At 49.7% G+C, this 21,969-nt stretch overlaps 2 protein-coding genes across 2 annotated transcripts in view; one reads left to right on the forward strand and one right to left on the reverse strand.

Moving 5' to 3' along the window:
* Mta1-like (metastasis associated 1-like) lies at positions 1-16,541 on the forward strand. The gene is made up of 8 exons (XM_077673740.1): positions 1-183; positions 8,557-8,624; positions 9,974-10,911; positions 12,963-13,039; positions 13,688-13,804; positions 14,012-14,100; positions 14,190-14,896; positions 15,908-16,541. Exons 1-8 carry the CDS (start codon positions 156-158, stop codon positions 16,005-16,007), a joined length of 2,124 nt encoding a protein of 707 aa, XP_077529866.1. The 5' UTR covers positions 1-155; the 3' UTR covers positions 16,008-16,541.
* The window catches only part of LOC144142321 (endothelin-converting enzyme 1-like), a 20,184-nt gene continuing 14,614 nt past the window's right edge, over positions 16,400-21,969 (reverse strand). Inside the window, exon 5 of the mRNA XM_077673741.1 lies at positions 16,400-16,725. Coding sequence (XP_077529867.1) covers positions 16,454-16,725 — 272 coding nt within the window. The 3' untranslated portion in view covers positions 16,400-16,453. The remainder of the gene's footprint in view (positions 16,726-21,969) is intronic.

Consider the following 21,969-nt stretch of genomic DNA (forward strand, 5'->3'; position numbering starts at 1 on the left):
TGCTTGCTCGGAGGGGCCTGCGCGTCCAAAATGGCGCCGGTGGCGCGGCGTCGGTGCCTGTGACGAGTTTAAAACGCTCGTGGACCGCGTTTACGTCAACCACATCGCCTTCACCAGTGTCGCTGCCGTGTCCAGCCGTTTCATAATCGTCAGCGATGGCTGCCAACATGTACCGCGTTGGGGGTACGTAACCGCACGCGGTGATGTTGAGAGGCCGCTGGCTAATTAGGCCTAATTATAATGAACTTTCAGCTCTGGGCCCGGCTCTCACACGAATTCGTGCATGGCCGCCTTGTGAGCGCCGAATGCTGGTTAGAGATTGTCAGATAGTGCAGGAAGCCATCATGTGGGTGGGCAAACTCATTTTAAAAGGCTGTTGTGTCGCACTGTCGTGTTAACTGTGTAGCGCCGGTAACTTGCCCGCCCGTAACCCCCATGGTAGTACGGCCCGGCACCGGGACCCCGTGCGTTTAATTGTCCGGTGCCTTCATTTAACCGAACTTGCATGGATTCCGTGCTTACTTGGTATTGTTTTTGTTTATTCTATCTTTTCAAGGACTTCATTATATAAGATTTCTGAAATAGTTTTGGGTGAGACCGCTTCGGAGGCGGATTGGGGAGAAACTAGCAATAAATTTAAAAATAGTTTAAAACAGCATGGACGCGCCGACGAAAGTTATGGCAGCTGACAGTGGCTTCGGCCACGTAGTTTTTAAAAACAGACACTGGGAAGAGGTTTGCTACCCTGGTTTCAAAACGTGGTTGGTCTTGTGAAAACATCTTGTATAAAAGGTCAGAAGATGTTGAAACAGGGAAAGCTGACCTTGCTATGTCGAAGATCTGTTGGCGCCTAGAGTTTTTCTCTGTCACGTCTTGTAGGAAGAGTTGACACAACGGCAGAAATAGTAGAAGCTTATAATTTGCCCAACTCTCGAGTGGTGGTGCAAGTACTTTGTGCTGCAGCTAGCCTTAGCATTCAATGCTTGAGGGATTAAGATGGCCAAGCAGACAGCTCATGTGATCATGTTGTGTTTGGGAACGACTGGCTGACTGAAGCCTTCTCGGAGTATGATACCGGTGCTACATGAACGTTTGAAAGTGCTTTTGAGTCGATTGGCCTGCGATATTTCAAATACCATTTGAACTGGAAGGAGTTCTGCCTTCTACACAACAATTCTCTAAGGCAGTTGAAAGTTTCCGTGCTCACCCGCCGCTGTGGCTCAGTGGCTTAAGGCCCGTTCACACTTGCGACGAAGCGACGCGACAAAGCGACGAAGGCGAAAGCGATCGCCACCCTTGCTGTTCACACTTGCACGCGACATCGAGCGATGGGCGACGACTATTTTTTGCTTTTCTTGTTATTGTCTCGCGCTCGGAGTGAGACTTCACGGGAGCTTCGCCGCTTGTGGAGACACAGCATCCAGGTGATTTGACAGGATATGACGTCAGGAAGTCTCGCCTCCTGCTTCCGCTTCAAAAGCGACGGCGCGACGGAGGCGAAAAAAATTTGGTCGAGACCGATCGCTTTCATCGCGCTACGAAAGCGATGAAAGGCGGCGAAAGCGACAGAAATTTCCGTCGCTTTCATCGCTTTCGCTCGCTTTCGTCGCTATTGTGAACGGGCCTTAAGGCGTTGCACTGCTGAGCACGAGGTCGCGGGTTCGATTCCCGGCTTTTCTGATGGAGGCGAAAAGCAAAAACACCCGCGTGTACGAGATTTCGGCGCACGTTAAAGATCCCCAGGTGGTCGAAATTAATCCGGAGCCCTCCACTACGGCGCGCCTCATCACCTGTGTTGCGTCGGCGCGTTAAACCCTACAATCAATCAATCAAGTTTTCCCATTCGCCCGCCATGTTTTGGTGTCGCCACTGCTGCCCTGTTTCGTTCTTGACAAAAATTTAATTTAAAAAAACACAATTATTAGGAATGAAATTGATAGCAACCTACAAGCACGCTCAAAACACGCAGTAACAGCCAGTTCATTCTCTTTTTCTTTTTTTTGCATATCTGGTGTTGAGAGTACCAAGTTACCTTGTAATCGTAGAGCGAGTGATGGAAAACAAAAAGAAGTGAAAAATTATGACGATCGTGCACTTTAAACACCAAGTTTTACTCGTCAATAATTGTTGTGTATTTACGGCATGCAGAAGCTGCGACAGAGTATGACTGCTCACGTTTCGAAGGCCTTTGAGAACCTCAAAGGTTTGACTCAAATGGCATTTCAACCAAAGGCCTTTGAAAAACGTCGTGTAGCAGCTCAAAGGTGTCATTTGAGTCAAATGACATTCGACTCAAAGGCCTTCGAAATGCTTGTGTAGCACTGATATAACTTGGTACTCTCAAAACTGGCATGAAAAAAAAAAACGAAGTTTTGTGCATGTTTTAACGCTTAAAATCGTTATTAATCTGATCATGGAAATTGCTTTTTTTTTTTTTCGATTTTTACTCAAATTAAATTTTTGCCAAGAATGAAACAAGGCAGCAAGTAGCAAACCAAAACATGGCGGGCGAACGTGGAAACTTTCAACTGCCTTTGAGAATTGTCGTGTAGATTGGCGGAACTCCTTCCAGTTCGAATGGCATTTGAAATTTCGAAGGCCACTCGACTGAAATGTCCTTTCAAATGCTTGTGTAGCACAGGACGGGTAAGGATTTTGGACTAGGGTTTGGCCTAGTCTTTTATGCATTATGTTGGTGTTCTTTTTGTGCTTATTTAAGAAGCATACATTGGGTGTCTTGCCTCCTAAGAAGTAAGAGCTTGGGCTCGCTGCGTGTAAAGCACTTGCTTCACTGCATCAACCACCTGGGGGGTGCTCCTGTGAGCAAGCATCCACCAAAAACTGTGGGAATGAATGGATGCCGTTGCTGCAATAACTTGGACCAAGGGCTGGTTTCTAATCCCAGCATCAAGCATGCTGCCGAGGAATTCAAAGCGCTTTATGATGTGCTGTTCAATGAATGTCGGGCGAAAACGTTCTACAAGGGGTAGCATGCAAAAATCAAAGCCCTTAACCCTTTCAGATGCTATGTACACCACTGTGTACATTTCAACCCTGGGTTTTTGGTTTGTTTTTGTTTTTGCCAAAAAAATACCGAAACAACGTTTTCGCTAGTTTAGCATAATTTCACATCTGTCGTCTAACTATGAAGAATTCAGGGTCACCTGGCAGCGAGTAAGATTACTCCAACCATAAACAAACAAAATGGTGATGCACGCAATGGCTTCAGCGGCTGAGCTTCCCCATTTTCCCAAGTTGTGCGGCCCTAAAAAAATTATCGAAACAATGCATATCACGCAAATATATACTTACGTGGAAATATTCAGTGCTACTTGACGATCCTGACCTCTGTGACACTATGTACACGATTCTCTACGTGACTGTGAAAATAAACTCAAGATTACGTTGGGGTCAGTAACCTGCCATTTCATCTTATTTGGCGAGATGCACAGCATAGAAACAACAACAAAAATTTTGTAGGGGGAATAGCGAGTGGCGTCTGAAAGGGTTAGAGAAAGATGGTTAAACCGCAAAGCTGCTTCAACCATGTTGGAATGGCGTAGTCGGATAGATGTCGGCTTCATAGCACGAAGTACTGAGGTTGGATTCTGACCACAGGAAGCGTTCCCCCCTCCACCCCCCTTTTTTTTTCCTTCAGGTGCTTGATATGCCTTTGCTTGTCATCATCATCACTTTGTAAAACCCATTGTGTAAAGTTGGCTTTTCTGCACTGCGTTGGGGTGACGGGACAGTCGCCATCGGTGAGGTGTAGAAAAAGCTTCACTTTTTTAAAGGCCAACTGCACTCAAATTTCACTGCCTCCAAATTTACTTTGAACGTACAGTACGTATCCCCAAACCAACTGGGACGTGACTCCTAGCCCCGTGAAATGCGTCATTAATTCGAAACGTTTAAAATCGCTCCATCACAGGCGACGCTGCACCTGCCGGCGGATCGCGCAAACATGAATGAAGCGGAAGTGGCATTGCAGCCGGCCCTGTGCTTTTTCCTACGGCCAGCCAGGAAAACCGGTCGAGCTTCACTGGGTGCACTTTTCCTAGGGCTGCAGCAAGAGCGAAGCAGTGCATATGTTCGCTTCGCCGGCTGGCCGGCTGGAGCGTTAGTTCAGCCTGGCCATAATGGCTGCGCTCTTCTCGGTTTCGGTTTCAAAATCTCCGATTTTTTATGGTCGTTTGCGCCGTGGATACGCGTATTTCAGCTGTCATACTTTTTCTCTTGCAGTATTTGGGGCGGACTATGCGGATATAACGTTTTAAAGAGGTTGAAGTTTTTTTAGTGCAGTTGGCCTTTAAAGAGTGCACTGTAGCTGTGCTCGTATTGGAGAAGTTCGATGTTGGCTAACCAGAAACGACCGGTTTGTGTTCAACATGGGCTTGAAATGTGCTTGTTGAGTCAACTAACTCTCTTTGTTAGTTTCTGGGATCGAAAAAGTGCAGCTTTCCAGTATGTGAATCCCAGTGTCGGTGAAATCGGCTGTGGTTGATTCCATTTTGCGTAATTCGCCCAGGTCAATAAACCTGTTGCTTCAACAGTTTCAGTGGCCTATTAATGCCACCCTGGTTAATTCAACCTGCAAGCGATAGGTCAAATGTGGCCTATTCTGCAGACAGAGCTGTGCTCGACGAAAGCTGCACGCTCTCTTCCGGAGAGAGGGGTGGCTTGCGGCAGGCCGGGGAGTTTTCTCCTTTTCTCAACAACATGGAGGGGCCTATTTCCGTTCTGGTGCCACAAAACAGCAGGCGTGGCTACCTGCTCGCAAGCACGCGCTCGGGCTGGTAGCGCGTTTTTGAAGCAATAAACGTTAGTTGTCGAGTGGTGTCGTTGAAAAGGGAGTATTGAGTTCGTCGCTCAAACTCCGCGTGCACTCAAAGCACAAAAGAAATGCCAAAACTGTGCGTACAGGTTCAGGCATAAAAGAGGTTGGCAGATTGTCACAGGAAATGCAAGAACTAATCCGCGAAGTTGACCAGCGACAGCCAGTGGACAGCCATGGCCGAAATGGCATCGTTCAGGCATGCCAGGGGGGCATAATGAGAATTGAAGAGAGCGCGGTTTTTCTGCGTCTTTCGCAGCGATTTGCGCGCTTACCGCTTCACGTGCTTGTGTGATATTTGGCTCGGGTATTCCTAGCAGTGTAAGCTAAACGTCGCGCAGGTTTACTTGCACTTCACAAAGGGTGTTGCAGGATCCCTTTAAGCTTCAGCTGGCTGACTCACTATGCTTGCAGAGCCTTATCCTGAACCAGCCTTGTACGTTTAAAACATATCGGTGCTGGTCGAGCAGGCAGAGTAGGTAAAGCTTCAAGATGAAACCTTCACCTGCTTTGTATCTATTAAGTCGCTCGATTTCATTGTACCACAAAGGTAGAATTGAACAGAACTCAACCGTATTAACGCAGCTGTGAACACCAGCGGAACTCCAAGGAACTAGTTTTCTTTTTACAATGAACAGATTGCAAAAATTGTGTTTAGAGAACCCATAGTTGAACGCTGAATCGGGGCCTCGTAGCCTACTGTAGTTTCGCGCACATAACCCACTCCAAAAATGCGAAAATTTCAGTGGCCAAGTGGGGGTGCGAATAGTGTGCGGGGGTTTTCCCTTTAGTGCAGCTTCACTGCAATGCACGTTGTGACGCGAAGAACCTACGCATAAGCCTTCCATGGCAGCGATTGTGCAAAACATACAAGGACAAGGAAGAAAAAACAAGGACGAGCGCACTCTAACTACTCAATTTTATTAGTGAGCTGCGACTTTCGCCTTGCAGTCGGTGTATTCTACTTTCTAAATACACGCTTTTTCTGTCTACACAGTATGTGATGTGTTGCTTGAGCAGTAGCTTTGGTGCAGCCTTTCCTGTACCAAATGTGCAAGCAATAAGCAAGGTTTTTTTTTTTCTTTCTTTCTTTCTTTTTTTTTTTTTTTTCGGGCTGAAAGTTGGGGTGCGGATTATGGGCAGGGGCAGGTTATACGCGCGAAAATACGCTATTTTCTTTGATGCTTAACCCCTCAATAGCTGTGAAGTGGCATCTTGAAGGTAGAACAGTGCCATAACGAAAGTTTACGGAACTTATCAACTCCCCTTGCTTCGTGGAGTCTGAGGCTCTTTTTTGCCTGTCTCCACTGAGAAGGTCCAGAAGTTATCAAACTTCATGCATGTGCTGTCGCCGTTCACGGAGAGAGAAGGGAGGCTTGATTTCAATGCCAAGATCATTGGCCTTGGTTTCCCAGCATGTTTGATGTGCAGTCACCCATCTGCCTGTATTATTCAAAGCTTAACTTTTCTTGAAGCCATTGATGTCAAGGTCAATTCACTCTGTATGCAGCAATCAAGGGGCCGTAATGCCTAGCACAGGAGCTAGCAAAGAACTTGTATGCTAGGGAAATCCTGAACGGAGTGGAGCTAATCGATGTCATTTGCACCTGGTAGAGAATATATTGTAAACTCATTGTCAGTGGAGCAAAACCCTTGTCGGACATTCTCTTAGGCTGTCTACAACGTTTGAAGATATCCTGTGATAAATAAAGGAAGGTTAGGAACAGTGTAGCTCTATGTCCATATGCTTTGGAAACTTTCAGGAGGATGAGGATTGGAACATTAGCCATCACAGTCCTGCTACATTTGATGATGATGATGTTTTTTTTAATGCATGGCTCATACCCTGCTGGGGATTGCACAATGTCTTGCTGCGAAAGGCAGAAATGCCAGGTGCAATAAAATGAAGTATAAACAAAGAGCAGTAAACTGGCGCCCTGCGGCAAAACCTCGCAGGCCGAGTGCCTTCCTTTGGTCAATAAATGGTTTACAACAACTACTACTACTATTCTTTCAAAGCTTGGCACACACCTCTAGGGTAGGGATTGGCTATGGTTTTGGATTGGGGGGGTTGAGAAGCTAATCAAGTCAAGGTAAAGGAAAAGGTGCAGACCAGTGAATGTTGTACCATGAGGACTCACCAACAAAAGATGGGGAGCTAACGTAACCTATAGTTGTGTAGGAGGAGGAGGAGTAAACTTTATTTAGGTGAGCCTTAGGTGTTGTCTGGGCACCCGCCTGGTGGGGGGTTTCCTCTAGGCCAGGATACCCTGGCCTGTGCTGGCCACCCAGGCCATGCCAATGTTGAACAGTAGTGGAGGTATCACTGAGCCTTGTGGAGTTCCTTTAGGTATAGTTTGGAAAGTGTCGGAACGGAGGTGCCCGATTTCCACTGTTGCAGTGCAATTGGTTAGGAATGAGGCAATGTAGTAGTGGGAAGACAAAAAAAATGCATAATGGAGAAACCCTGGCTTAATAAAATGTGTCCAGTTGATGGTGATGATTATGGTCAGTGAGTGTGGCGCATACCCACTGGGGAGATTGGCCAGCCTTGTGATACTCGCGAGGGTCTGGCTAAGAAGTCGCGACTGGTTTTGCCTTGAGTGTGTTGTACTAGTCACTATTGGTGTATTTCTTCCACTCGTTTTTAAATGTGGTGTACCTAACAATGCATCCCCTTACATTAGGTAGCTCCATGCTGCATTGCCTGTAATGTCGTCCCAGCAGCTCAAATTATGACTAGCCCAATAGGAATGATGCTGTCAAAGGAAAGCATCTCGGAAAGCCTCTCGGTGTATTCCATCCTGCAATGTGGGTTGTGTGTGCGCCGCCTTCCGTTGTTTCCGCCGCTTGTCATGGCAACCAGTTCGATAGTGAACTCCCCAAATGACTTCTGGGCTGACTTTGTACACTTCTACTAGTGAAAGTGCACTCTGTTGGCCTCCACTGTTTGTGGGGTGTGGCCTGACACAGCGTTTGTGTTCACTATTTTTATCGTAGAATAGGGCTCAGGCTGTGGCAAATACATCAATCAACGGCACAGTGTCATAGTTGCCGTCGTGACAGCCTTTCGTCATGCTCACAAACTCGGCATTTTTGTGAACCATGTGCGGGAGAGGCCCGATTTATTTACTTTTTTTTTATTTGTTTGTTTATTTATTTATTTATTTGTACATACGGCAACCCTTCAAGGGCTATGGCAGGGGTGGGTCCAATAGAAGGGAAAAAATACGCATGCGCACACCCTACAATTCAATGTTATGTGCTCTAGAAAAAACACTACACAATTCCATGATACAAAAAGTACGTATCTGTATACATAATGATGAAATACCCGCCATTATACAATCAGTAAGGAGGCAGTATAGGAGAGCATGATAAAGAAAAAGTGAATTCCCTTTCTTGACACTACGTATGAGTGCTGGATTGAGGAGTGAAAGGAGAGGAGGAGGTGATCATAAGGAGACACGTGAAACTTATTGTTAGATTGTTTCACGAGTGGGCAAACAGGCCTAGCACTGCAAAGGAAAAGGTGGGCAGATGCCTGTACCCTATGCTGTGCATCTTCTCACTGGGCTAAGCCTACTGCTTCTGGCCCAAATGTGTGATAAGACATTGCAATACAGTGGGTGCTGTGATGTTCATATATGTGTAGCCTGTGTGTGTGTGTAAGAGCAACTGTAATCGCCGCTGACTTCTCACCATCATTTTCTTCACTGCAGACTATGTCTTCTTCGAGACGTCCTCCACGGCCCCCTTCCAGATCAGGAGGATTGAGGAACTGGTGAAGGTGAGGAACGAGGGCTGTTGCAACGTTGTTCCTTTTTTTTCTGCGCTGCTGTGGTTTTCGTTAAAATATCTGTGACTGGATGTTTAGGATGTGAATGGCGCGTGTTCTGCCAACTAGCCTGTATCTTTTTTTTTTTTTCTCTCTCTCATGCCTTGCCATATTGATTCCGAGCGTGACTGAAATTGAGATCGGTTGCATTTTGGATTTTTTTTAGCATTTGAAGACTCTGTATAGCAAATTTTATGCCTTTCCTTTATTTTATGGCAGCAAACCACGTTAGTTGTTGCACTCTCAGGAGCAGCAGAAAGCAGCGCAGCAGTCAGTGCCCAGAAAAAAATGCGATCTGCGAATAGTTCTCAAAGCCAATGGCTGCCACCAGGAAAGCATGCTTTGCCGTGTTCGAGTTCAGAGTGAATATATAATAGAAAGGGAACTGCGCAAAACGGGTGATACACAAGACGAAAAAAAAAAAAGGACAACCAGTACTGCTTAATGAATGAATTTATGAATTTATTGTGCGGGAAATGAAAAGAAAAGACCAAGAGAAGGCGTAATTTGTCACACGGAAGGGTGGACACCGGAACAACGCCTGCTGGTGTGGGGACGGGGGGAAGGGGTAGTGGTGTGTTGTGCATTGTTTTGTTCGTCCTCTGTATAGTTCTTTTTTTGTAGTTATTGTTGTTCCCCTCCTTTTTTCATCAGTGAAGCAACATGCCCAAGCCTCAACCTTAGCATGCCTTATCTACGAGTAGAAGCTTGTTACCAGTAAGCACAAAACAGTGGGGGGACTGACGGGAGATATTTTCAAGCAGGGACATGCTCAGAGTAAATGTCGTCATTGTGTAAAGTTTACCATCCCTTCCTTAATTAAGAAAGTTTAGGGAAGTGCGAAAACTAAAAATGCGTCCAACCTGAAAATGTGTCCAATCGATCGTGAAACCTTCAAGGACTCAAATCGTAAATGAAGAATGAACCGATGCGACGATTTTTCACGTACGGATGGAGTAAACACGTCTACGATCTAAATGTATTATGAGATAAGGGTATACTATTGTACTCCTCCTTTCAGGATTGATGTGTGGATTGTCTTGTCTCAAACCGTTCCTTTTTCGCAATTTTTCAAGTAACCGTTTTGACACAGTGGAAGAAGCCGGGGTTCACACGCGTGCTGTGTGCAGAGGAATCTTATCAGAACTTTTTGGTCAACCAACCGGTCTATGGGGAAATGGGCGAGTTATTTGACGAGATGCCACGGGTCCCGCTAAGAGAGATTTCACTTTAAAAAGCGAGAGAAAGAGTGGTGGTCGAGCTTGGCACCAGCTGACGGTTCCTTCCTCTCCCCATCGCAGACGGCCAACGGCAACGTCGAGGCCAAGGTGATGTGCTACTACCGCCGCCGGGACCTCTCCCTGGAGAAGCCCCTGGGGACGGGGGGTGCGGGGGCCCTGCTCGAGGAAGAGCAGGAGCGCGAGGCCGAGCAGCTGACCGAGAAGGAGCGGCACCAGCTGCGGCACCGCGAGCTGTTCCTCTCGCGCCAGGTCGAGACGCTGCCGGCCACCCACATCCGCGGCAAGTGCTCCGTCACCCTGCTCAACGAGACCGAGTCGCTGCTCGCATACCTCAACAAGGAGGACGCCTTCTTCTACGCGCTCGTCTACGACCCCCAGCAGCGGAGCCTGCTGGCCGACCGCGGGGAGATCCGCGTCGGCCAGCGGTACCAGGCCGAGGTGCCCCCCTGGACGGGCCTTCCGGAGGAGAAGGAGGAAGGGAAGGGGGAGGAGGCCCCCCCGCTGGAGACGCTGGTCTACGACCCGTCGCACGGGCTCAACGACCGGCAGCTGGACCAGTTCCTCATCGTGTGCCGGTCAGTGGGGACCTTCGCGCGGGCCCTGGACTGCTCGAGCTCGGTGAAGCAGCCCAGCCTGCACATGAGCGCGGCGGCGGCCTCGCGCGACGTCACGCTGCTGCACGCCATGGAGCTGCTGCACCGCACGGGCTACGACCTGGCGGCCGCGGTGGCCGCGCTGGTGCCGCCCGGCGGGCCCGTCCTGTGCCGCGACGAGATGGAGGAGTGGTCGGCGTCGGAGGCGAACCTGTTCGAGGAGGCCCTGGAGAAGTACGGCAAGGACTTTGCCGACATCCGGCAGGACTTTCTGCCCTGGAAGAGCCTGAAGAACATCGTCGAGTACTACTACATGTGGAAGACCACCGACCGCTACGTGCAGCAGAAGCGCGTCAAGGCAGTCGAGGCGGAGAGCAAGCTCAAGCAGGTCTACATACCCAACTAGTGAGTGGCAGCGATCGCTCTCTTGGTTGGCCACAGGGCGGTTAGGTGCGTAGGGTGATGCTTTGGAAGGAAGAAAGTAAGGGTGTAGAAGGAAGGCGGGGGGAAGTTAAAGGAGCCATGAAGAGAAAACACAAGTTTGGTTCATTCGAAAGATTGCCTCGTTAGAACCATAACGACACCACTTATAACGCAAACTTCGCTCAAATAAGCTACATAATTAGGAAAAACGGGAATGGTCATGCGACCCACCAGCTCATTTCCCACAACAGAACCTATGCCGTCACATGGGCTAAGCTCTGCGATTGGCGGAGGCCGGCAAAAGCAAACGCATGTTAGGCAGGGCTTACAGTTTGCATAGCGAGCTAAATGCCCGTGAAACATACTGCACATTCTTTTTATGACAAAGAACGGTGGAGTAAACGGTTGAAGTTCCGAACGAACACGCAAGCGTGTGCGCCAATGCGTACGAAACAACCGCCTGGCCGAGCTCGACATCTCGCCGTCGCGCAGACGAATTTTCGGGTTCGAGGCGCTCTGACCTTGGAGGAAAAATGCCGTAAACACCGCGCATTGACGCTCGTATCTTTCTGGTCGAAGCAGAGAGCTCGCGCGAACGGCTTTCCATACACGACACCGGCCAACTGGCATAAGCGATACTGCTACTGAAGTTGAACTATTATTAACCGTAATAAAAATACGGCACATACGTACCAGTCTGTATTCGTCCGTGGCGACGGCGCTGACGAGGCAGCGGTGCCGACGGCAGGGCGTTCGTCTGTTGTGGCTATCGCGGAATGGTCGCTTTCCCGTCCACCGCGTATCCCACAACTCTTGCCGCTCGTGCACTTAGAAGCGTTGAGCGTTCAAGTGGTGTGAGGTTGTTAAATGCAAGCCGGAGCTCCTCGGCGAGAGTTTTGTTCTCCGGATCAGGCGATTCCATGACTAGGGCTGCGGGTGCACTAGGTTTTACTAGCATTTTTAAAATGGCCGCCGTCTCGGTCGACTCCCGCGTGTGGGTGCTATATGGAGTCGACATACTAAGTATCTGTTTCATGGACCGGCCCGTGTGACACCATTGCTCACGTCACCAGATGTGCAATTTTAGCGGGAGATTTAAAATTTTGGCTTAAATTGCCTTATTTCTCAGTGAATAAAGCATCATTTGCTTCCGGGAAAGCGCTTGGGGTACTATGAAACACCTAATCTTTCGAATAAAACAAACTTTTGTTTTCTCTTCATGGCTCCTTTAACCTGGCTAGAGCTTAGTTTGCTGTCCTGGACATGGGAAAGGGAATATAGGCAAAAAAGAGAAAGGGGTATGCCAGCGCTGAAGCACTAAACGTTAATGTTCAGTGATTATCACTGGAGTCTTTCAGTCTATAGTCTGTTGTTTAAGTTTGTCGATCATGGAAAGTGTACGAGTGAGTTCCTTAGTCGCCTTCTGAGCGGATGGCAGAGAAGGCCAGTGAAGTGCAATCTTGCACTGATGCAGGACTGTCTTTAGCTGTCTGTCTCACATTCCCGATCTCGTCCCTTCTGTACAATTGGTGCTGCTAGGTTAATAAGACAAGTAAAATCTCCAAGCAGTGTGCTCTGTTAATGAGTTTACAAGCACCCTACGGAGGTATGTCTTGTTTGATTAAATGTGTTTGTCTATCAGAGCTAGAGGAAGAAAGGAACATTGGGAACAGCTTTGTTCTCAACTCCTTGGGGGCTGCTGTAAGCTGACAAACCCTTCACAAACATTTTTGACCCTCATTACAGGTGGTGGCAGTTCGGCAATGTTGGGCAACATGTAATCAAAACAGTAAACTGTTCACAAGCAGCAACTAAGAGTTGCAGCTCCTCCGTTTGCTAAATGGCCCTTGAGCTATCTCTACCCTGCCTCCCACCAAGAGCTTCACTTGCACCAGCTTAAGGCATGCTCTGCCTGCACTAACACCGTCACCCTCAGTTGTGTGCTGTAGGGTGTTTGGGGGTGTGTTTGGAGGCATGGCGTGGCGACGAACTTGAGCGGAGTGGGGAGTCACAACTGGCGCCACCTTGTGCAGCAACAACAAGGCGGCGGGCGTCCTGGGAGGCCCCGAGGGAGCCACGGCTGGGGGGCGGCCCTGCGAGAGCTGCTACAGTGAGTCCCCTTCACCCTTCTTTTAACCAGCTTATGCACTGTAGCAAAACACAGGGCTGCCTTTGGAGGCTTAGGCAGAGGCTGTGTGCCGATTTCGTGGCAGCTGTTCGATAGGCTTCTACTGCATGTCTTAAACTGAGGATGACTCAGCGAGCAATGGAAGGGAAGATGGTAGGTGTAACATAGGGACAAGAAGAGAGCGGAGTGGGTCAGGGAACAAACGTGTGTTAAGGACATATTAGTAGAAATTAGGAAGAAGAAATGGACGTGGGCAGGGCATGTAATGCGAAGGCAAGATAACCATTGGTCATGAAGGGCAACAGAGTGGGTTCCTAGAGAAGGCAAGCGTGGCAGGCGGCGGCAGAAATTAAGTTAGATGGGCAGATGAGATAAAGAAGTTTGCAGGGATAAATTGGTCGCAGTTAGCCCAGGACCAGGATAATTGGAGATGCATGAAAGAGGCGTTTGCTCTGCAGTGGGCGTAGACATGCTTATGATAATGATGATGATGACGTGTCATTCAGTCGGCTGAATTGGTCAGGATTCATGGCAGGGAGCCCAGCAATGCAGCTTTTAACTGAGCAGTCTATCTGCTGCGGACTTGCCCTTCCTGGAGTGCACTGACCGAAGGTTTCGCGTCTACCGCAGCCATGAATTCCGGCCAGTGGTACGCCTGGGGCCCGGCGCACATGCAGTGCCGCCTGTGCCAGTCCTGCTGGACCTACTGGAAGAAGTTTGGGGGGCTCAAGTACCCAACGCGGCTGGGTGAGTCATGCTTCTTCCCTGCTGCGGCACCCTTTCCGAAATAGGCACCGCTTACAAGCGAGAGCTGCCTTACTTGGAGGTTTATTACCCAGTTGGGTATGTGCAGCTGTGGCAATAAAAAGGCGTGTTTGCACTCTGTTTACCAAACAGCCGAAGTTCTTGCCAACAGTGTAATGGAAGTTAACCTATGTATGTGCATGGCTGCAGAGTCTGCAGATGTGCTGGGCACGGAGCGGCTTCCAGCCGGCATGGCATCACATCGTCCTCATCGTTGCACCGTCACTGGTTGTGGAAAGGTAAGCGTGGCGGCAGCCACTTGCAGATCACTGCTTCTGCGTTGGAGACACCCCGGTTCGACTCCCCTCTGCCACGCGCATTGCCGCAGGAGTTCAAGCTCAAGGCCCACCTGGCACGGCACTGTGCCACGGCGCACGGTCTCGCGCTACGCGCCGGCAGCCCGCGTCCCGTGGTGAAGACGCGCGCCGCATTCTACCTCTGCACCACGGCCCTCACGCGGATGGCGCGCCGCTTGGCAGGGCCCGCCGCTCTGCGACCCCGCCACGCTGCCCGTAACCCATTCCTCCCAGTCAACTCGGCCGCCATCCGACTCGAGTGCCAAGGAAAGCTTGACCCGGCCGCCATCGCCGCTGCACCCGCAGCGGCAATGGCAGCAATGGCGGCCGCGCGACGGCGACCCCGCGACCGCGGCACTGTGGTGGACGTGTCCCACCGACTCGGCACCCCGAACCTGCCACGGCCCGAGTGGCTCCACCCGACGCCACGCGAGCAAATCCCGACGCCTGTGCGGCACGCTTTTCCACCACCGGCCGAGCGACCGCCCCCACCGCCGCCGCCGCCGCTACTTCTGCACCCGCCATCGCAGCAGCAGCGCAAGCGACCCGCCCCGGAGTCGTCCAACGGGGGGCCGGGGGGTCCCCGACGGCGCCTGGGGCCACCCCCGCCCACGGTGCCCATCAACGGTGGCCGGCCCAAGGTGGCCACCATCACGCGGCTGGGCGGCGGCCGCAAGCACCTCATCTCCTGGGTGGACGCACCTGACGACCTCTACTTTGTGGCCACCGACGCTACCAGGTGGGAATACAAGAACGTGCGAGTTAACTCTTTTGTTACAGCGGAGAAATGGGCGATTTTGAGTGCTTCCCACAGAACTTTTCTTTTTTCTCTTGAGCTACTGGACACATTTAGCGTTGCTATGCATGAAATTGTAGCTTATAGATTGCTCTTTCAAACACAACAGCAGTTTCTTGAAAGGTACAAATATTTACAGTTTATTGGTCAACTAAACAAAAAATGCATAAAAAACGTATACACGCAATACATTTAGGCGATTTTACTGCGCCCTAAAATTATTTTAGGAATTCTACGATACGCAAGCAGTTTCTACATTTCTGAGCTGTGATTCAATATATTCATCAACACTGTACACCAAGTTCTGGATTTTTGCGGCCCACCAACCTAGCAGCCCTGACGGCTGTGCCACTCCGTGAAGCACCTTGAGAGTAGGCTGGTCTCTCTTAAATATGCATCCAAGCGTACTTAGATGTGTTCTCACATAATATCCTTATCTTTTCAGTGGTGATAAACAAAAAATGCAGTGCTCTTGACAGGCGGTGCGCGTTGCTCCGCAGCGCTAATCCGACATGAGCGCCAGGCTATCTTGAAGGTGATAACGCGATACGGCGCGGTGCATTTGGCAAAATATCCCTGCCACACATTATCTGGACCGTATACATGAAAGTAGAGCCGCATTCTTTAGCCAGGAAGCACGTTTTGTTTATAAATACAGTGCGAAGTCCAAAATGAACCTTACCCCCAGTACTTGGTGGCCAGTGGCTGGTAAGAAAAGAGTTGAGGATGCGTCAGGATGGGTCTAGTAGCTCCATTAGGGGCCTTGAAACGAGGAACGTTTGAAGCCATCAGAACTCCGTATCCAATATCCTATAGGGATCCGATATCCTATAAGGCAGTAAGGAAAGAGTTAATGACGCATCAGGGTTGGTCTAGCAGCTCCATTAGTGGTCTTGAAACGAGAAAAAGTGCGAGCTTTGTCGAATCGTTCGTTTTCTTTATTTCGTCGGGCAGGCGGCTGCGGAGGCAGCTGAGCACGGGCGAGCTCCGGCGCTGGGCGCGGCGGCCGTGCCGCAGCCGGACACCGCCCGAGCAGATTGTGATCCTGGACTGAGGAGGAGCGGAGGCTAGCGGAGGCTGCACGAGTGGCGCTCCTCGAGGCAGCCAAACGCCTGGTGGAAGGGCGCCCACTCGCGCAGCGCCAGGTTGACCCTGCGAAAAAGAGCACAGCCGCGGAGTGAACGTTATCGGGGCACACGTCAGCACCACTGCCTTGTGTTGTTTTGTTTGGTTCTTTGGTCCTCCTGCCCACCTGTCCCTGGCCTCCAATCGGTCGTCCCCCTCGGCACAGAAGCCCTGCATGCGTGGTGAGAGAGAGATGTCACGGCCGACGCTCGAACGCCGGGGGCGTTCCTGTCGCTCACCGTGGCAAATGCGAGAGAGAAGAGCTGGTCACCCGACGCGTCCGGCAGCGCGGCCAGACGCACCTCCGGCCCGCCCTGTCGTTGCTTGTACATCTGCGTGCGCGTCATGGCGAATAAGAGACCCGGGAGCATTTTTCTATGCTCCAAAGCTATCTGTTGTGTGTGAGCGTGAATGCGTCATGGTGAATAAAAGACGGGGCATTTTTCCATGCCTCAAAGCTGCCTGCTGTGTGTGGGTCTGAATCGTACTTACCGCGTACGCGGCCTGGAGGGCGACTTGGTCCAGTAGTGCCTCGACGGGATCGGCAGCGTGGTGGCGCACCAGACAGTTTTCGGCACGCTGCAGTCGCACAAAGCTGCTGCGCTCCCACCAGAAGTGGAGCGCTCCCGATTCGTCGTGGAAGGCGCCTGAAAGTGTCGCGAGGCGAAGCAGTCTTGCCAGGGATTCTGCTGGTAGGCGCCGTAATAAGAACGCAGGTAAGGAACTATTGGGTTGTCGTTTAACAGCAGACCTGTCTAAGTGTGAGCTTGGTCTCTTGGCGTTTGGCAAAAGAAATACCAAGAAAAACTCCTTTGGCGCGAAGCACCTGGTACAACCTTCGCGCAGTGGCTTTAGCAAAAAACCGAACGCCTTGCCCTCGTGAGGAGCGCCCGTCGTCGTCCAGGCATGCGCCACGTGGGGAGCTCCTGCCTTCGGCGCAGCGAGCACATCTGCGTAGGGGGAGCCTTTTCCCAGCTAGCTATGACGTCATTGCGTGCGCCGGCACCGGTCAACCTTCGAGAACACTACCCAGCAATCGTGGTGTAATCTCGCGTGCTCCGCCCGACAGTTCATGTGCGTTCGCGCCTCAAGTGGGAGGCACAGAAAAGCTCGCGATGTCAGCGGGCTCGACTCGGTTGGCGGCGGCGACGACTTGGCGGCCGTTAATGGCGAGAGTGACGGTCTCGGGGAATGTGACATAAAGGAACGTGCATAGCCTCGCTCTTTCTGCTTCCTCTCTTGAGATCTGCTGTCAGTGTGGGGAGAAGTTAGGCAGACCCACAGCTCAGCTGTTTCTCCAGCTTTGCGCCACTAGTGCAAGCTGCGCTTTTCTTTTATTATTCTTTTTTGAGTCCGGAGTGAAGCACGAACAAGTCACGGGCGTCGCAAAAGGCATGCACGTTGCACGCCATACGATATGTTCGCAAGCCGACAAATTACGTTGAGGCAACAGAAAAATTGGGCCCATCTCCCCGCGAGGGGGACTCGAGTAAATGCGTCGCATAGGGGGTGGGTGTATTGCGTTAACGTTTAGTGTTTGGGGAGTTGGTGGTAGTGAATGCGTTGTATCAGCAGCTTCTTGACGTAGTTTGCATGAGTCAAGGATATAAGGCGCGTTCGTAGCCTTCCATTCTGTGTCGGCTTTGTGGCGCAGTGGGTAGAGCACCATGTACCTTGCGTTCCGCCCGCAGGGTCGTGGGATCGAAACCAGGCGCTGGTAAGTATTATTTTTTTATATAGTGTAGGGGGAGGGGTGCGGACTACTACGGACGCCTAGAACGGGTGACATCGTGAGTTAAAGAAATGCTCTGCATTTAAAAAAAAAAGGGGGCCGTATTGCATATTGTGAGGCCCTCCTCCACTCGGCTGAGGGGAGGATTCCGCAATGCGTATAGATGAGAAAATTTATTTCAAGGACCTCTTCTATTGGTGGCTCGAGTGGAGGAAGAACTCGGAATACCAAGGCTAAAGTGTGCAGTTGCACTGTATTGCCAAATACCGTACTGTCAGCGAAGTTTCCGAAAATTTAGCCAAAGAAGGAAGTTCTGTTTTCTACTCGCGAAAGGGGCCCTAATGCAACTGACATTGGTGCAGTGATGTAAGCCTGGTGAGTGTTGAAAAGTGGTTCGACTGGCCTAGGAGAAATAAAGGCACTAACAGGAAAGATGCCTTAGTTCGGCGTCAGTTTCATGCGCGAGTTTAGAGGCAGAACTAGTGAAACAGCACCGTTCCAAAAATAGCCTGGGGCAAGTAAGCATTGGCTGCGAAACTGGAGAAGCCCCATTAAGTTTGTTTATGTTGGCTCCAATAAACTTGTTTTTAAGTGCGAATGCACTTAACTTGTTTTTAAGTGCGAATGCACTTTATAAGCGACCCCAAACCATCCACCGCCGGCGGCGGCGGCGTCCGCAGTGCTCCTCTATATTTAAAAAAGAAACAGCATCCGGCGCCAGGTTTCGATCCGAGGACTTTGAGGCCGCAGCGCGACGCTCTACCGACCAAGCCACGGAAGCTTTTTTTTTTTTTTTTGCCTGCTTGGCGACAACACACAACGCACTGCACAGTACACTAATTAGTAGCTCCAGCCACCAGTCGGCTGCTGGGGGTGGTTTAAAACATCTTAAACTGCGCTAGAACATCCAGAATGGGTAACCACTCAGGTTTTTCCGGCATGACTCTATACACTTCTCTTATATAAACAACGCTTTCAATGAAGTACTCCCGCACCGTGCGAGCATTCTCTTCAGCATTTTGAACTGCCACTCGAGTTTTCCACATAGAATGCATACTAAGTGCCATGAACATATCATAGGGCACGCCTCCATCATTGTTTACGGGCAAAAAGCGAATGCCATAAGGCGTTAATAGTAAATCTTTTTTCAAGGTTCGTTGGAGGATGTCCCAGTGGAACACCGCGTCCCAACAGTCCAGAAAGATGTGCTCAATTGTTTCCAGCTTTTGGCATAATCGACAGTTAAGTGTCCATGGGTGCACATATAGTCCTTTTTCCTGCAGCCAGGGTTTTACCGGTAGCGTGCCGCTATGAAGTTTGAAGAAAAAAGATTTAACGGATGAACGTACTGGCATTCGTTTCACTCTTTTTAGAACATCTTTTCCTGAACCTACTGCATACAACTGACGATAAACCGGTACAGGTAGACACACATCAATCATATCTTTGTATAAACTCTTCCGTGGTACACTACTCAAATACTCCGGGGAAAACCTAACCCTCAAAATCTTAAAAGCATCCACGACTTCGCGCAAGAACCCACGCACGCGTACACATCGGATTTCAGAAGTTGAAACTACATAGTCTGGAATAGCATCACGTAGTCGGACTTGCACCTCAGTACGTAGAAAGCAATCTCTCTGCTCTCTCAGAAACATAAACCTGGAAACTATTTTTGACCAAGCCACGGAAGCGACGGTGATATCAGTGTTAGTGACGCGCCTTATATCTTTAACGCATTCAAGCTACGTCGTCAGCGGCGTGCGTTGGCGACTCAGCGGCTTGATAACTGCGTGGTGTACACGTGATACTACAAACCCGATGGAAGAGAAGGCGGCGAGGCGGTGGGCTGCGGGGGCCGAGCGCAAGCGCCGCAAGCGGGCCGACAACCGTGCATTCGCACTTTCACATTCTCCCCCTCGGGGAAATGCGGGGGAATTTTTTTCCTTCAAGACAGCTGCGTCGTCTGTGTTAGAAGAAAGACTTTCTTGGGCATTTTAAATTGGCATGGAGTTACAATGTATTCTGTGCATCCCAAGCAACCACGGAACGTGCAAACATCTAATGCAAATTTGGACAGCCACTGCAAGTCCATGTTTGGATGTACGAAGGACGTACATTTTCGTGTGTCTGAAGGACATCCGCTCGTGGACGTAGCAAGTTACCGCGAAGCAGCAAATAATGGCGTAAATTAAGTATAAAAGCAAAAACAGAAAGCCTACTCAGCTTTTCAATTAAAAAGATTGTGTACATCAAGATCCTCTTTCGAATTAATATTGCAAGTTTCATTGGTATATTACTAAAATAAAGTCTAATTTTTAAACTTTTGAACCACCTCACTGACTCCGACGATGACCTCTTTGGGGAAGTGTATATAAAAATTGAGAACCTCTAACGAAACTTGTGAAGCAAGTTCCCCGTGTATATTGCCCGTTTGTGCATTGGTGTTGTATGGTGTAGTAGAACGTATGCTTCTCGTTAATGAAACGTGTGATTCTGCAAACCTTTACTGAACATCCAAAATGCATCTTATTTTCGGACGTCCGCATGGACGTACGTGGTACGTCCATCAACTCTGAAACGGACGTCTGCTAGAGCCGGAATGGAAGTACGTTGGCCGGCCGAGAAACGTCTGGTGGTCGCTTGGGATGTTCGCACAGTCAGTATATTATCTCTATGGTTCGCACCTGATGATGATGATGGTTGGATGTTAATGGCGCAAGGCCAACTAGGGCAAAGAGCGCCAAAACACGGTTCGCACCTCCATTATTTCCTCCATGCACTTGCGGTTAAGACGGACCACTGACCCGTACTATATAGAGTGAACTATTCTAGTTCACTCTACCCGTACGGTGCTTGTATGCTTTCATGGCATGTGGTGCCACTTCCACCCCCGCTTGCTTTAAAATTATCGTGAACTCGTTTTAACTCCTTTGCCGTAACGCCCAACAATCCTGCCGTTGGCAGTTTCAAGCAGGGAGGTGCATCTGCTTAAAAAGTCTTCGAATGTTAGACTAATGAGTTAATACGCTGCGCGTAGCCCCAAGGTATCCGCGGTCAATGCATCCTCTACACTGACGTGGTGGAAATTTATTAGGGTGGAGGCTCCGACATTTGCATGTCATGCATGTACACCCCGGAATAGAAGTCTCCAGGCTGTAATTTTAAGGAAGGTAATTTCTCTGCTGCCTAGTGGTTAAGCTCCTGCTACACATCTGGTGACGCGGGAAAGCATGATGCCGTCCCAGGCAACCACCGGACGTCGGCCGTTAGCCGTGCGTCCATTCCGGCTCTAGCGGACGTCCGTATGACGTCCGTTTCAGGGCCGATGGACATACCATGTACGTCCGCTGGACATCCGGTTTTAACACTTCCGTACGTCCAGTCGGACGTCCGAAATTGGCTGTATTTTGGATGTTGAGTAAAAATTTCTAGAATCACACAATGACATGCTAATATCCTTACAACGATTAACACAGTACACCGCGCAGGGCTAACGCACTACCGGGCAGACGGCATACATGAACGCAGTGAACGTGCTTCACATGTTTCGTTATCGGTCCTCAGTTCTTATATATCTTCCCCAAAGAGATCATCGTTGGAGTTGGTGAAGTGCTTCAAAAAAATTTAAAAATTAGGCTTAATATTAGAAATATTCAGATGAAACTTGCAACCTACAAGCCAAGGTGTTGATGTACAAAATCTTTTTAATTGAAAAGCGCAGTAGTGTTTTTCGTTTTTGCTTTTATATCCAATTTAAGGCATTATTTGATGCTTCATAGTAACTTTTTACGTCCGTTGGCGGATGTCATTCGGACTTCTACATCCGTTTCTGGATGTGATGATGATGATTGCATTTTAATGTCGCAAGGCCAACTGGGGCAAAGAGCGCCAAAGTTTCTGGATGTCCACTGTACGTCCGAAAATGTACGTCAAAACATGGACGTCCGTCCAAACTGGGCCTTGGATGTTCGGCTGTATTTCGGACGTCCCACGGGCGTCCGTGGTTTGGGTTGTTGAATTCTCGTGAAGTGCTGACCCGCCAGACAACAAAGAAATTAAAAGTCGAAATCGTGTCCTTAACACTTTTGGCCCCCGAGGCGGTATTCTCGTGTTTTGTCGCTTTTGCGTCCATTTCAAAAGTGCGTCCGTTTTGAGC

Source organism: Haemaphysalis longicornis, unplaced genomic scaffold (genome assembly GCF_048455015.1).
Source record: "Haemaphysalis longicornis isolate Haplotype H1 unplaced genomic scaffold, Haemaphysalis longicornis Haplotype H1 scaffold_6, whole genome shotgun sequence".
NCBI lineage: Eukaryota > Metazoa > Arthropoda > Arachnida > Ixodida > Ixodidae > Haemaphysalis > Haemaphysalis longicornis.

Coding starts and splice junctions, on each gene's coding strand:
- Mta1-like (XM_077673740.1), top strand. CDS start 156: ATGGCTGCCAACATGTACCGCGTTGGGG. Junction 184..8,556: donor CAACATGTACCGCGTTGGGG/GTACGTAACCGC, acceptor TCTTCACTGCAG/ACTATGTCTTCTTCGAGACG. Junction 10,912..12,962: donor CAGGTCTACATACCCAACTA/GTGAGTGGCAGC, acceptor CACCTTGTGCAG/CAACAACAAGGCGGCGGGCG.